The 12,955-nt window shown below is 37.4% G+C and overlaps 3 protein-coding genes across 3 annotated transcripts; 2 read left to right on the top strand and 1 right to left on the bottom strand.

Moving 5' to 3' along the window:
* Positions 1 to 596: 596 nt before the first annotated feature.
* On the top strand, positions 597 to 3,059 carry LOC111795892 (3-hydroxy-3-methylglutaryl-coenzyme A reductase 1). The gene is made up of 3 exons (XM_023678519.2): positions 597 to 1,910; positions 2,005 to 2,351; positions 2,455 to 3,059. The coding sequence occupies exons 1-3, from the start codon at positions 716 to 718 to the stop codon at positions 2,698 to 2,700; spliced, it is 1,788 nt and encodes a 595-aa protein (XP_023534287.1). The 5' UTR covers positions 597 to 715; the 3' UTR covers positions 2,701 to 3,059.
* Positions 3,060 to 4,392: 1,333 nt separating this feature from the next.
* LOC111795893 (protein FAR1-RELATED SEQUENCE 9) lies at positions 4,393 to 10,413 on the bottom strand. The gene is given in 10 exon segments (XM_023678521.2): positions 4,393 to 5,270; positions 6,407 to 6,889; positions 6,892 to 6,962; positions 6,964 to 7,008; positions 7,010 to 7,114; positions 7,116 to 7,189; positions 7,191 to 7,304; positions 7,307 to 7,423; positions 7,425 to 7,559; positions 10,408 to 10,413. Coding segments are annotated over 9 exon segments (882 nt in total). The 3' UTR covers positions 4,393 to 5,270; positions 6,407 to 6,674.
* Positions 10,414 to 10,614: 201 nt separating this feature from the next.
* On the top strand, positions 10,615 to 11,494 carry LOC111795140 (protein VACUOLELESS GAMETOPHYTES). The gene has a single exon (XM_023677399.2). The coding sequence runs from the start codon at positions 10,638 to 10,640 to the stop codon at positions 11,355 to 11,357; it is 720 nt and encodes a 239-aa protein (XP_023533167.2). The 5' UTR covers positions 10,615 to 10,637; the 3' UTR covers positions 11,358 to 11,494.
* Positions 11,495 to 12,955: the final 1,461 nt, after the last annotated feature.

Below are 12,955 nucleotides of genomic sequence, written 5' to 3'. Positions count from 1 at the left end.
AATTAAGTTAATCTATTGTATAGTTCACACCGTAAATTTTGCTTTATTAACTCCATCGTGCTTAAATTATGTTGACTTGACTGACAATAAATGACAATAAAATTTGAATATTATCGGTCAAAAATTATAATTAGCTTCTCAAGATTAACTAATTTATTTTTTTAATATAGCCAAAAGACGGGTCTATATGTATATGTTAAAAATATATTTATATTAAATGGGACGGGACAGAGATCTGGTGACCGACTATATTTATCCAATAACTAAATATTTTTTTAAACAAATTAGTGTCACCATTTTAAAAGTAAAATAAATTAATAGAAACTATTTTTTAAAGACCAAAATAAAAACTAAATTCCATTAAAAGTAGGAAGTAATTAAATTTCTTTTTTTTTTATTCAATGAATAAAAATAAGAAATTATATATTATTATTATTATATTATCTATAATTACATGATTGCCCTCAACTTGCAACCCAGAAAGGAGAATAATGAACCCCTCCGCTCGGTCCGGTTCGTGCTGAGCTGGCTAGGTTGGGTGGGCCCCACGAAGGAGGAAAAAGCCCTATAAATTCTCCCAAATCCTCGCTTCACCCTTCAAATTTTTTCTAAAATCTAAACTGTCTCCTCAATTTGGAAGGAGGAAACGGAGAATAAAAAAGAAGAGAGAACTCCGGCGTCGGCGTTTTCCATTTCAGCTTTCTCTTCCCCAACCATGGACGCCCACCGTCGCCGGTCTTCTCCACCTGCCAAGAACTTCTCCGCCGACCAACAATCGGTCAAATCCATGGCAAAAAATCCTCTCAAGGTTAAGATGATGGAACAACGTGATCATGATGCAGTTAAGGCGTCTGATGTTTTGCCTCTTCCTATTTACCTTACCAATGCCGCTTTCTTTACTCTGTTTTTCTCTGTCGTTTATTTTCTTCTGACGCGGTGGCGTGAGAAGATTCGTTCATCGACTCCTCTCCATGTCGTTACGCTTTCCGAAATGGTTGCTATCTCTGCGTTCGTCGCTTCTTTTATTTACCTTCTCGGATTCTTCGGCATCGACTTTGTTCAGTCGATTTTCCGTCCTTCGCATGATGTGTGGACGTCCGAAGACGATGAGGTGGTTCTGGTTAGGGAGGATACTCGGAAGGTTCCATGTGGCGCTGGAATCGATTGCGCGATGCCGATTTTGGCATCTCCTGTGCCCTCGGTGCCGAAGGTGGTTGATCCGGTGCCTGTTAGCTTTGATTTGACGGAGGAGGATGAGGAGATTGTTAAATCCGTTGTGGCTGGGACCACGCCGTCGTATTCGCTCGAATCAAAGCTAGGCGATTGTGCTCGAGCAGCGGCAATTCGCCGCGAGGCCTTGCAGAGAATAACTGGAAAGTCGCTATCGGGACTTCCGTTGGAAGGATTCGATTACGCTTCGATTTTGGGGCAGTGCTGTGAGATGCCGGTTGGATACGTTCAGATTCCAGTGGGAATCGCCGGGCCGTTGTTGTTGGACGGTAAGGAGTATTCTGTACCGATGGCGACCACCGAGGGTTGCTTGGTTGCCAGTACGAATAGAGGCTGTAAAGCGATTATGATGTCCGGTGGGGCTAACAGTGTGTTGTTGAGAGATGCAATGACGAGAGCACCGGTTATGAGGTTCGCTACAGCTAAAAGAGCAGCGGAATTGAAATTCTATGTGGAGGAACCAGCGAATTTCGATACCTTGGCCTCGGTTTTCAACAAGTCTAGCCGATTTGGAAGGCTACAGAGTATCAAATGCGCCATTGCTGGTAAGAATCTCTACATGAGATTCTCTTGCAGCACTGGTGATGCTATGGGGATGAACATGGTGTCCAAAGGAGTACAGAACGTTTTGGATTTCCTCCAGACCGATTTCCCTGACATGGACGTAATTGGCATATCTGGTAAGAGAACAAAATCCTTCTGCAACCCCCAACTTATCCAATTTGCTTACTTATCTCACACCTATGGGAAAATTCTGTATGTTCATAAAACCAGGTAACTATTGTTCGGACAAGAAGCCCGCTGCTGTGAACTGGATCGAAGGGCGTGGTAAATCGGTGGTTTGTGAGGTTACAATCACAGGCGATGTAGTGAAGAAGGTCCTCAAGACCGATGTGCAAGCCTTAGTTGAGCTTAACATGCTCAAGAACCTTACAGGTTCAGCCATGGCTGGAGCTCTTGGGGGCTTCAACGCCCACGCCAGTAACATCGTGTCAGCCATCTTCATCGCAACAGGGCAAGATCCAGCACAGAACGTGGAGAGTTCTCACTGTATTACTATGATGGAAGCTGTCAACAACGGCCAGGATCTTCACGTGTCTGTAACCATGCCTTCCATCGAGGTCAATTACTTCAGACTCTGTAGCATTAGAAACATTGACAAACCATTGTTGAAATCTCTGTGGGGTCTCACGTTGCTTTTATTCAATTCATTCCTAAATGCAGGTGGGCACAGTTGGAGGAGGAACCCAGCTTGCTTCTCAATCTGCATGTTTGAATCTACTTGGAGTTAAAGGAGCCAGCAGAGAAGCTCCAGGCTCCAACGCGAGGCTGCTTGCCACCATTGTAGCTGGTTCAGTTCTTGCAGGAGAGCTGTCTCTAATGTCTGCAATTTCAGCAGGACATCTTGTGAGGAGCCATATGAAGTACAATAGATCCAGTAGAGATGTCACTCGCGCTTCTTCCTCTTAAGAAGAGAATCAAAAAGAACCCATCAAAGGTAAACTCTCTGTGTTCCCACAAAAACTCGTGGAATTTGCAGAAAGCAGCAAAAGCAGAATCAATGGATGGAGAAAGAACACACATACAAATTGGGAATGACTACAAAACACAGTCAATCGCCATAGAATAAAAAGGTTAAAAACCCCCTTCAACTCTTAGCTTTTTTTTTTTTCTTTTTACTTCAAAAATATATATAGCTTTGTTTGTTCTTCTTCTTCTTCTTCTTCTTCTTCTTCTTCTTCTTCTTCTTTTAGTTCAATTCAAAGTTCAAACCCCCCATGTAACTGAAATTATGTAATTGTGTGATGTGATGACGAATCTCTTTTTTAGTTCACTATGTGCCAAGATTTTTCTGCTCTCTGTGTCTGTGTGTTGTTGTCGTTTGTGGATGAATGTATGAATTTGTGAGTGAGTAATAGGTTTTGTTTTATGATTTTATTCCAAAAACTTTAATTGAAAGCGTCATTAGTTGTAAATGCTTCTTCTTTGACTTAAAGAATTGAAAAGGGTTTGTGATTCTTACAGCGAAAGTGCGGTGTATTTGAATAAAAAATTTGACAACAAAATTTGGTGCTCTTTACAGCGGATGTGTGGTGTCCTATTTGCATAGGAAATTAACGACAAAATTAAGGTATTATAATATGTATGGGCGCACCGTCTCCTATCTCAATTTTTTTTTTTTTTTTTTTTTTTTAATTTTCTTTTTATTTATTGGAAATTTCTACATTCTTTTATATATTTTCTAAAGAATATATTCTTTTCAAAGATTTTTTTTAGTTAATTTTTATTTAATAATATTTCATTAATGAAAATATAATGTAATATTCCTTAGAATTTCTAAACATTCAAAATTTTCCACATTTTTTTAAAAAAATATTTATTAAGTTTGATACATATAGATATGTTATATTTATATATAAAAGTTGAGGTCGGACAAAGAATATAATCTCTCTTCGGTCCCTTTTAGCTATGTTTAGCTAAGGAAGAAAAAAGTTTCTCCACTTCCTCCCTCTTCTCTATTTAAATGGGGATTCTTTGTAGGGCCTCGAGATCTCGTAGGTTAAATGAAAATCTCTACTTGACTCTTGATAGAAAAAGAATGATAAAGACTCGATGTCAGATTAAGTCTATAAACATGTATCGAATGTGGATATATGTTGGTATACCAATGAATGAGCATATATGTTGGTATACCAATGAGATACACTGTTAAAAGAGAAATGATGTAATATTGGTGTATCAATGTTATACTTCAAACAAATTTTGACAACAAGTAATAAACTATCTATCCACCCTACAACAGAATACTAAAATTTGTAACCGATAAGAAACTTAGTTGCGATCAATATTGGGAACATTTGATATGTGATTTAGACTTTGATATGTGATTTAGACATGATTAGTCATGAGGTTCCAAGAGAAGAATGGAGCATTCCTAATAAGGGTGTGGAAACCTCTCCCGTAGATGCGTTTAAAACCGTGAGACTGACGGCAATACATAACGGGCCAAAACGACAATACATAATGGGCCGAAACGGATAATATTTACTAGTGGTGAGCTTAAGCGGTTACATATGGTACCAGAGCCATGCAATCGAGAAAAATAGAGCTTTTTTTCATTGGACCTAACTAATATTAAATGATATTCCTACAAAATTGAAGAACTTTTAACAATACATTGTATTTACTTCACAAGAATCACCCAAAGAAGTTGTCGAGTCATCAGGATGTCAATAGCGTCCAAAGGCAGGCTTTAATACCAGATGTTCATGATGCTTCATCCTAGATCCAACCACCTCTTTGTCACACTCGAATAGGTTAAGGTATAGCATTTTTTTCTACACAGCAACATTTAGAATTTAGAGCACTTACATGACAGTAGACACCCTGACCGTTCCTTTCGATGCCACCGGTCACTTGTTCTGTTGATTCGTCATTCTTATTCTTTGGAAAGACGAGCCATTAAATAAGATGAACACGGTGGATGAATGGTATCAACTCAAGAGATAATGACAATCATAATTAGTGAGCTCTAAGTCAGTTGGAGGGAGAAATAAAACAATGCTTAAGGGTAGCATGCTTAAGGGTATGGAAACCTCTACCTAACAGATGTGTTTTAGAACTTTGAGGGAAACTCCAAAGAGAACAATATCTGTTGGCAGTGAGCTTGGGCTGTTACAAATAATATCAGAGTCGAACACCAGGTGGTGTTCCAACGACAACATTGACCTCCAAGGTAATGGATTGTGTGATCCTACATCTATTGGAGAGGGAAACGAAACATTCTTTGTAAGGATGTGAAAACCACCTCTCTCTAGTAGACGTGTTTAAAAATCGTGAGGCTGACGGCGATATGTAACGGGCCAAAACGGATAATATCGGTTAGCGGTGGGTTTGTGCTCCTCCCATTTTGGACCATCACTGATAGATTCAACTTCTGCTCTTCCACGTCTCTAAGAACAGGTAGGAGATTTGCTCTATACACTTCACAACGTTGATCAATTTTTTCCAAGATCATGAATTTTCTTCTCCTTCTATTCCTGGGAAAAGAACCAACAGAAACAGAGAACAAATAAGAAAGCACGTTATGTCCTGAAAACTTCATTATCTTCTCAAATGTTACATCCACAAAATTGATGATAGGTTATTTCAAGCCTTTTCTCTTTTCAATCTCACACAGAAAGGTAGATACGAAAACTGCAGAGATGAACAGTTGGCTCGTATTCGGACAATTCATCGAATTTAATTCACCCAACAAGTCGACCACATGACCGCTACCAACCTGAATCTAATTAACTGAAGCCTTGACAAATCTATCGACTCGCTAAGATATCAACCACGAGCATTATCTATTTGACAATTCATCATATACAGCACAACAGATGCATCAAAGAACAGTCAAGTTCAGAAATAATTAAGTTAAAAACTAGCATACCTATCTGAAAGTGTATAGACAATGAAAGCCATCCAACCAAAGTACAGGTATAGGACAAGAACAACTCAGTAAGTTCTATGTGGCCCAAGCCCCTAAGCGTTATTATTGACATTAGCTAATGAATCTTCCTAACTCTCCGTGTTCAATTGATTCAAAAGTAAAGCCTACCACTCAATCTAAAACAACATTGGTTGGTTGGGGAGGAGAACGAAACATCCTTTATAAGAGTGTGGAAACCTTTCCCTAGTAGACGCGTTTTAAAGCCTTGAGGGGAAGCCCAAAAAGGAAAGCCAAAAAAAGGACAATATCTGCTAGCGGTGGGCTTGGGCCGTTACAAATGGTATCAGAGCCAGACACTGGGTGATATGCCAGCGAGGAGGCTCTTCCCCGAAAGGGGGTAGACACGAGGCAGTGTGCCAGTAAGGACGCTGGGCCCTGAAGGGGGTGGATTGTGATATCCCGCATTGGTGGGGGAGGAGAACGAAACACCTTATAAGAGTGTGGAAACCTTTCCCTAGCAGACGCGTTTTAAAGCCTTGAGGGGGAAGCCCGAAAGGAAAAGTCCAGAGAGGACAATATCTACTGGCCGTTACAAAAATTTAGTGTTTTACCCTAATGCTTTAGATGTCTTTCAAGCACAATGCACAATTTCTGGACTCCACTCACGGGAAGAGGAGGAGGATCATCAATAAATAATGATATATTTCAGTGATTTTAAGACTGCAAATTAAAGAGACTAACCACTGATCCATAGGTTGCTGCCTGATCCTCTTCTGTTGCAACCATTGATCAACAACTCCATTGGCCATGATATCACCATTCGAAGCTCTAGGGCCACGATTCTTCACAGCAGCAACCTTTCTGGAGGCCTCTTTTAAGGCATCCATATCCATAGCCACGTTATGAATATGAATTGACTTTACTCCTTCCTCAACACATTTGATGTGAGATCCCACAACGGTTGGAGAGGATAACTATACATTCCTTATAAGGGTGTGGAAACCTCTCCCTAACAGAGGACGGTGATATATAACGGGCTTAAACGGTTAATATCTGCTAGCGGTAAGGTTGAACTGTTACACTTGATTGCTTCTTGACGAAGATTATTGTACCTAACAGTCAAAGAATCTCTAGATTCAATAGGAAATTCAGAATTATGGTCATCTATTGCATCTCCATTTCTGTCATTTCTAGTCCACCGTTTCAATACATATTGAGAAGGAAAACTGATAATATATGTCTGCAAATTATTCCCAGATATTCAAACAATTGATAGCTGCAATTAGCTTTCAACACAACTAACCGCATGTGCTTTATGATCATCCCCAAATTTCGATACTTGGCACGGTTCCTGTATCATCAATTTTGGTTGCAGGATTGGCAAGAGTTTCTACCAATTCCTCCTGGAACTTTCTGAATATCCTCCTTGAATATGGATCTGCAGCCTGTTGTCTTCAAAACTAGCATAGAGTTAGTTGGATCATAATCAGCTTTTAATTCTTTTCCATACCAATTTTCCATGGCCCTTTTCATACTGTCTAACCAACATCTGTAACGTGGTGGATGCAGTAACATATCCATCAAAAAAACAAATTCAAACCTACTCTCCAAAGAAAGTGTCTCTCACATAAACAGGTACCCCCACTGTTGTCCAGCACAATACATTAACTGAAGCCATTCATTGTCCATAATGTAATGTTTATTCAGAAGAGCTTCCCAACAAGACTCAAATTCTTCAAATGTCGCAGCCTCATTAACTCATTTTTCTAAATTCAGCTTCAAAAGTAGAATGAGATTGAATCGCGATCCTTCGAGAGATATAATCGCGGCTATACAGAAATGGACGAACCTCAATTTTCTCGAATATACCGATAACACAAAGATATAAAAAAAGCTATCTCGTTTATTTGTACAAGTAAAATTGAGAGACCTAAACTTTCCATATTCGAGAAGAAAGTAAAATTCGCAAAATCATAAGCTAAAAACATCGGAGAGGAAACTGAATCTACTTGAGGCAATTGAGAAGAAAGAAGAACAGTTCAAATCGTTAATTCATTAAGATTGAAACACGATCGCTCAGACGGGAGGAGAGTACCAGTGACAGGGACGGTGACGGTGGATGATTCCCCTTCGCCGGCACTTTCTAGGGCTCCGATCACTGCCACTGTTTATTAAATTTTATTTTCACGTCAGATTATTTTCTTTTTGAGATGGGCCTAAACACTCACGTGCCAGGCCCAATACTACTAAACCAACGTGGCATATATATATATATATATATATATATTTATTTATTTATTTAATTACTTAATAAAAGATAAATATATATTTTTTTGTGCGATTGAAATTTAAATTTTTTAGAAATTAATTTGAACAATATATTATGAAAATATTATTTAATTTATTAGGGTGTTGTACTTTTTTTTTAAAGTATATTAGAAAGTTTAATTAAAAATTATAGAGAAAAAAATTTCACCAATAATCCACTCTAAAAAAATTATTATAGGAACTGACTCGATCCACAAGAACATATCGGAAGAATAAAAATTAAAATAAGTGACAGATACGTATAATATTATATATATATATTTTTTAATGAAATATATAATATTTTATTTTATTATTATAAATATATTAATAATAATATAATTATGTTTACTTTTAGACATTTATTTATTTTTATTAAATTGACTTTACTCTTAAACATTAAAAACATTTATAATTGTGGTATATTAATAGAAGTATATATTATAGAGAATAACTTTTGTATTTTTTAAATAAAAAGTCAAACATTAAATATCTAATTGACTTTTTTTTTTTTTCAAAATTAAGGTTATAAAATTTATTACATATGAATTTCCTTATTTTATTATTTATTATTTATCAATATTTACAAAACTAAATTAAATTTTAATTTTTTTTCTTCTAAATTTTATGAAATTTTTTTTAATAGAAAAAAAAATAATTGTAAAGAATTAAAGAATTTATATTTATATCTAAGTTTTATTTTTATTTTTATTAATATATAAAACAATTTACTTCAAATATATGCTTTGTAGATCAGCTTTGGTATTTATTATATATTATCTAATTTTATGAACTTTATAATATTCCATTTTTTTTCGAATTAATATTTTATGTTATGCTCAAAATTTTATCTTTACAATATTCTTTTTACTATTAATTCGTATAACATTTTTTTAATCTTTTCCTTTTTTATATTCTCTTAACGAGGTCGTTAAATCTCATATAGAAGAATAACGTGTCAATTTCAGTTGAATATTTCATCTATAATTTATAATTATAAAAAGTTTGACAATTTTGTCTTATGGATAAATATCAAATCTTAGTATTATAATAATGTACAGTTATTTATGTTAATAAGATCATGTTTTTGTCGTTACCTCAATTATTACGAGTGTTCATATGATCCAAGAATCCAAACAACTTGGACTACCTAATCTAAGCCATAGAGGCTGGGTCGAGTTAGATTCTTTTCAGTTTGGATTTAGTTGAATTTTTTTAAAAAAAAATTGGTCGGGTTGTGGGTTACATTTTTTTGGAACCAACTCAAAAATAAGGTTGCAATCCAATCCTACTTTTAAGATTATTACGAAAATTAAGAATATTTGACGTTTGTAACTGATATTACTTATAGTTATAACTTGTAAACATTTGATATTTGAAATTTATGAGACTGTAGTTATTAATCTAATATATGTTATCGATGAGTATGATTTTTTAAAAATAATTAAAAAAAAAAAAAAAAAAGAACAAGCCGACAACGCAATCCAACCTAACAAAAAAATAAAGAGTTGGGTTGTAAACTCTATTCGTGTTGTTCGGGTCATCAACCCAACCAAATTAAAATGTCGGGTTGGTCCAAAAGATTCTCGTAACCCAACTTAACTCAACTCATGTATGCTTCTATCAATCATTGGAACTCAACGGCTAAGTATGTGAGGACAAAACATGCTAAAAGGACTCGTGTTGGTTCGTGGGTTAGCCTTCATTTTTAAAAGTAGTTCAAGTCAAGTAAGTAACATGATCGTATCGTAAAGAATGTAGGGAACATCAAGCCGTGAACTAGTCTATCCAAGAATATTCTCATTCTTTTTGTTTTGCTTATGGAAGGCACCAAACCCTAACTGATTCTGTGGGACACTGCTGCCTTTATTTGCCTTCCATATTAAGGGAAACAACAGCAATAGTCCCTTCCTTTTCATTGCTTTCCTATCGATAACTACTTTTTTTATGTCCCGTGTTCGAGTTAGCTTGTGTGAACATTGACTAATCTCACGACACAACTGCCTAACCCTATTACCTTTCCTGAAATAATGAGTTAGAACTGAAATCTTCTTCTTGTTTCACTTACTTAAGTGTTCGAGCCAGCTCGTGTGAGCATTAATTAATCTCACGGGACAGTCGCTTAACCCTAATACCTTCACTGAAACGGTGGAGCAAGAACTGAAATCTTCTTCTCGTTTCACTTATTTTATTCATTTTCTATCTCCAAGTGCCCGAGCCAACTTGAACGCACATCAACTAACCTCATGAGACAACCGTTTGACCCCACTACATTCGGTTTTCAAAAAATCTCATTCGATACGACCTCTTAGATCAGTGACCACTATAGTTTGAGCTCATTCCCTATGAACCCTCTTCCCGTTTCACTCAATGAGTACAAACAAAGCTCTTCGTGTCACAGTGATCCACGAAAATAATGAGTCCGACTAGATTACCTCCATATTCTCATAAACTAACAGAGTTGACTCAAACAGTGAATAAATATATCGATATACTAATATACTTTTAACCGCATCTAATTCCTTACAAACATGTCAACTGAACAAAGATGCTCTCCGATCGTAATGGCTAAGCAAAGCATCTTCCCGCATCACGATATCTCCCAATTCACCTCGTTAAAAGTGCACTATACGAGCAAAAAACACATAAAAAAAAAAAAAAAAACATGAAGATCGAGAAAGAAATAACTCACCCAATCCACCCATGCCACAAGCTGACACTCAACTACACCGAGGCCCCCTTCAACTGCGATGGCTGCCAAGAAGCTGGCATTGGCTACAACTACAAGTGCCACCAATGTGGCTTCCACATGCACAAGGTCTGCGCCGTTGGCGCCCCAACCATCACCCATCCCTTCTATAAAAAATGTGAATTTAAGCTACACCATCACCCCCCAGGCCATGCCAAGCGCGTATGCGATGCTTGTAGGACTCACATCCATGGCTTTGTGTACCATTGCAATGCCTGTGACTTCGATCTTCATCCTTGTTGCGCTAGCCTCCCGCAAGTCCTTGACGATGGGCAGCGCCATCTCTACCTTTGTCACAAGCTCTCGAGCTCGTGTCATGGCTGCGGCGGGAAGGGGCTCGGCTGGTCTTATAGGTCGAAGTGTCGGACTTATAATCTTCATTTGTCGTGTGTGAAGGAGATGTTGGTGGAGAGTTGGCAAGCCATGTATTTCAATGTGGATAAGAATAAGGTTAGGGAAATGGTTACTACGATTCCTCGGCTTAAGGGTTCGATGCAAGACCGTCGTGGAGCAAGAGGAACGGTCGAGAAGTGTGGTCGGGTAGCTGGTGCTGCTGCTCGTGTTATCATCTCTGCCATTCTTGGTGACCCTTCTGCTATCGTAGCGGCTGTGGTTGGTGGCATCATATCGAAGTAAGATGTCTTTGAATGCATGCACGTGCAAACATGTTCTTTTTTTTTTTATTTTTCGGGATGTGTGTTACTTTTATATACATAATTTCGTGTACATTGATTTCATGCATATGAATCCACTAGACGAGCGTTGCTTTTGTACTCTCTAAGTCTGACTTTCGGGTATGCATCATTTTCATGCGTAAGCGTTATCACTTTCATACATACATCACGTAGAAACAAGGTGAAAAACATGACTAGAAGATCACCGATGCGTACAAACATCACGGAGGAAGAGAGGTAGACTAAGAGGGAGGTATACGAGGCTCGTTTGCATGAAGAAGAATGCTTTGATGGTGTATTTTAGGGTTTTCGTTCTTTTTTCAAAAATGTCTTTTAACTTTTTTACGTGATTCTGTTAAAAAATTTTAAAAAAACTAAAAAAAAAAAAGTTCGAATTTTTAAAAATAACATTAATATCCTTAACATTATATATATATTTTTTTAATTAAAGAATGAAATAAGAAAATTAAAAGGATATTCAAGAAATCTAAATTTCTTGTCCCGAACGAGTGTTCGAAGGACCCGAGAACCTGATCAACCTGGATTACCCAACCAAAACCATAAAGATTGGGTTGAATTAGATTTCGAAAAACCGAAAATTCGAGTCGGTTTGCAGGTTAACATGTTTCTAGTCAGGCTAACTCGACCAGTATGTTAGTCTTGAGTTGTAACTCGTGAATATTTGATATTTGAGTTTTATGAGATTTTAGTTATTATCGTTGTATTATGGATAAATAATTTTTTTCTAAAAAGAAATAACCCAACCTCTATTTTCCGGCTAGGTTAGGTTAACTCGACAACCCAGCCCGAAAATAGAGGTTAGGTTGGATTGGGTTGTGAGCTCTGCTCGAGTCGAGTTGATAAATAGAAAGAAACTCATAATTATTAAACCAAAATTAACAAAGTTTTGACATTGTTATTCCAATAATTTCTCCAAAGTGTCGACATGCGAAAAGCTACTTTAAAGCTTTTCAAATAATTGAGTTTAAGCTATGGAAACAATAAATATGCCAAAAACCAGCAATCGCCGCCGGCCGCCCGGCCCTTCTTCTCCGCCGGAATCATCGCTCAATCAGGAGAGCAGTTGAAAAGTTCCAAAGTCGCAGAGCACACACTGATCGATATAATACTTCTCCTTCTTCTTCTTCTTCTTCTTCTTCAAATCGCTCTAGAAATTCCAGAAGTGAATCGATATGCCCCACACTTTCCCCAAAACTCAAATTTCTCGGACTTCAATGGCGAAATCGACGATGTAATCCTCCTCTTTACTCCTTCAATAGTCCTATTTTAACACCGATTTCCTTCAATCCTTCAATCGCAACATCGTCATGTTAGGTTTTCTTTTGGCCATCAGTTTCTTCAACACTTACGTATGGATCCCGCTGCTTCGTCTCAAGGATGCGATTATTGGCGGCGTTAGTGTTTTCCGCCTCGCGTTTGTACCGGAATCGGACGGTTCAAGCGGCGGAACTCTGCTGGTGAGAAGATACGAAGAATTGCAGAGGAGCGATGATCGAGTGGAGGAGGAGATTTGTTCTATCTGTTTGATGGAATTCGCGA

Source organism: Cucurbita pepo, chromosome 5 (assembly GCF_057944985.1).
Source record: "Cucurbita pepo subsp. pepo isolate OVF chromosome 5, ASM5794498v1, whole genome shotgun sequence".
In the NCBI taxonomy this organism is placed as follows: Eukaryota; Viridiplantae; Streptophyta; class Magnoliopsida; order Cucurbitales; family Cucurbitaceae; genus Cucurbita; species Cucurbita pepo.
The sequence above is the reverse complement of the archived record's forward strand: the minus strand, read 5'-3'. Positions and strand labels throughout refer to the sequence as shown.

Bases quoted from the DNA above. Each gene is read 5' to 3' on its own strand.
- LOC111795140 (XM_023677399.2), top strand. From the start codon at position 10,638: ATGAAGATCGAGAAAGAAATAACTCACCCAATCCACCCATGCCACAAG.
- LOC111795892 (XM_023678519.2), top strand. From the start codon at position 716: ATGGACGCCCACCGTCGCCGGTCTTCTCCACCTGCCAAGAACTTCTCC. The intron at 1,911-2,004 runs GTAAGAGAACAA...TCATAAAACCAG, and splicing joins GGACGTAATTGGCATATCTG to GTAACTATTGTTCGGACAAG. The intron at 2,352-2,454 runs GTCAATTACTTC...TCCTAAATGCAG, and splicing joins TAACCATGCCTTCCATCGAG to GTGGGCACAGTTGGAGGAGG.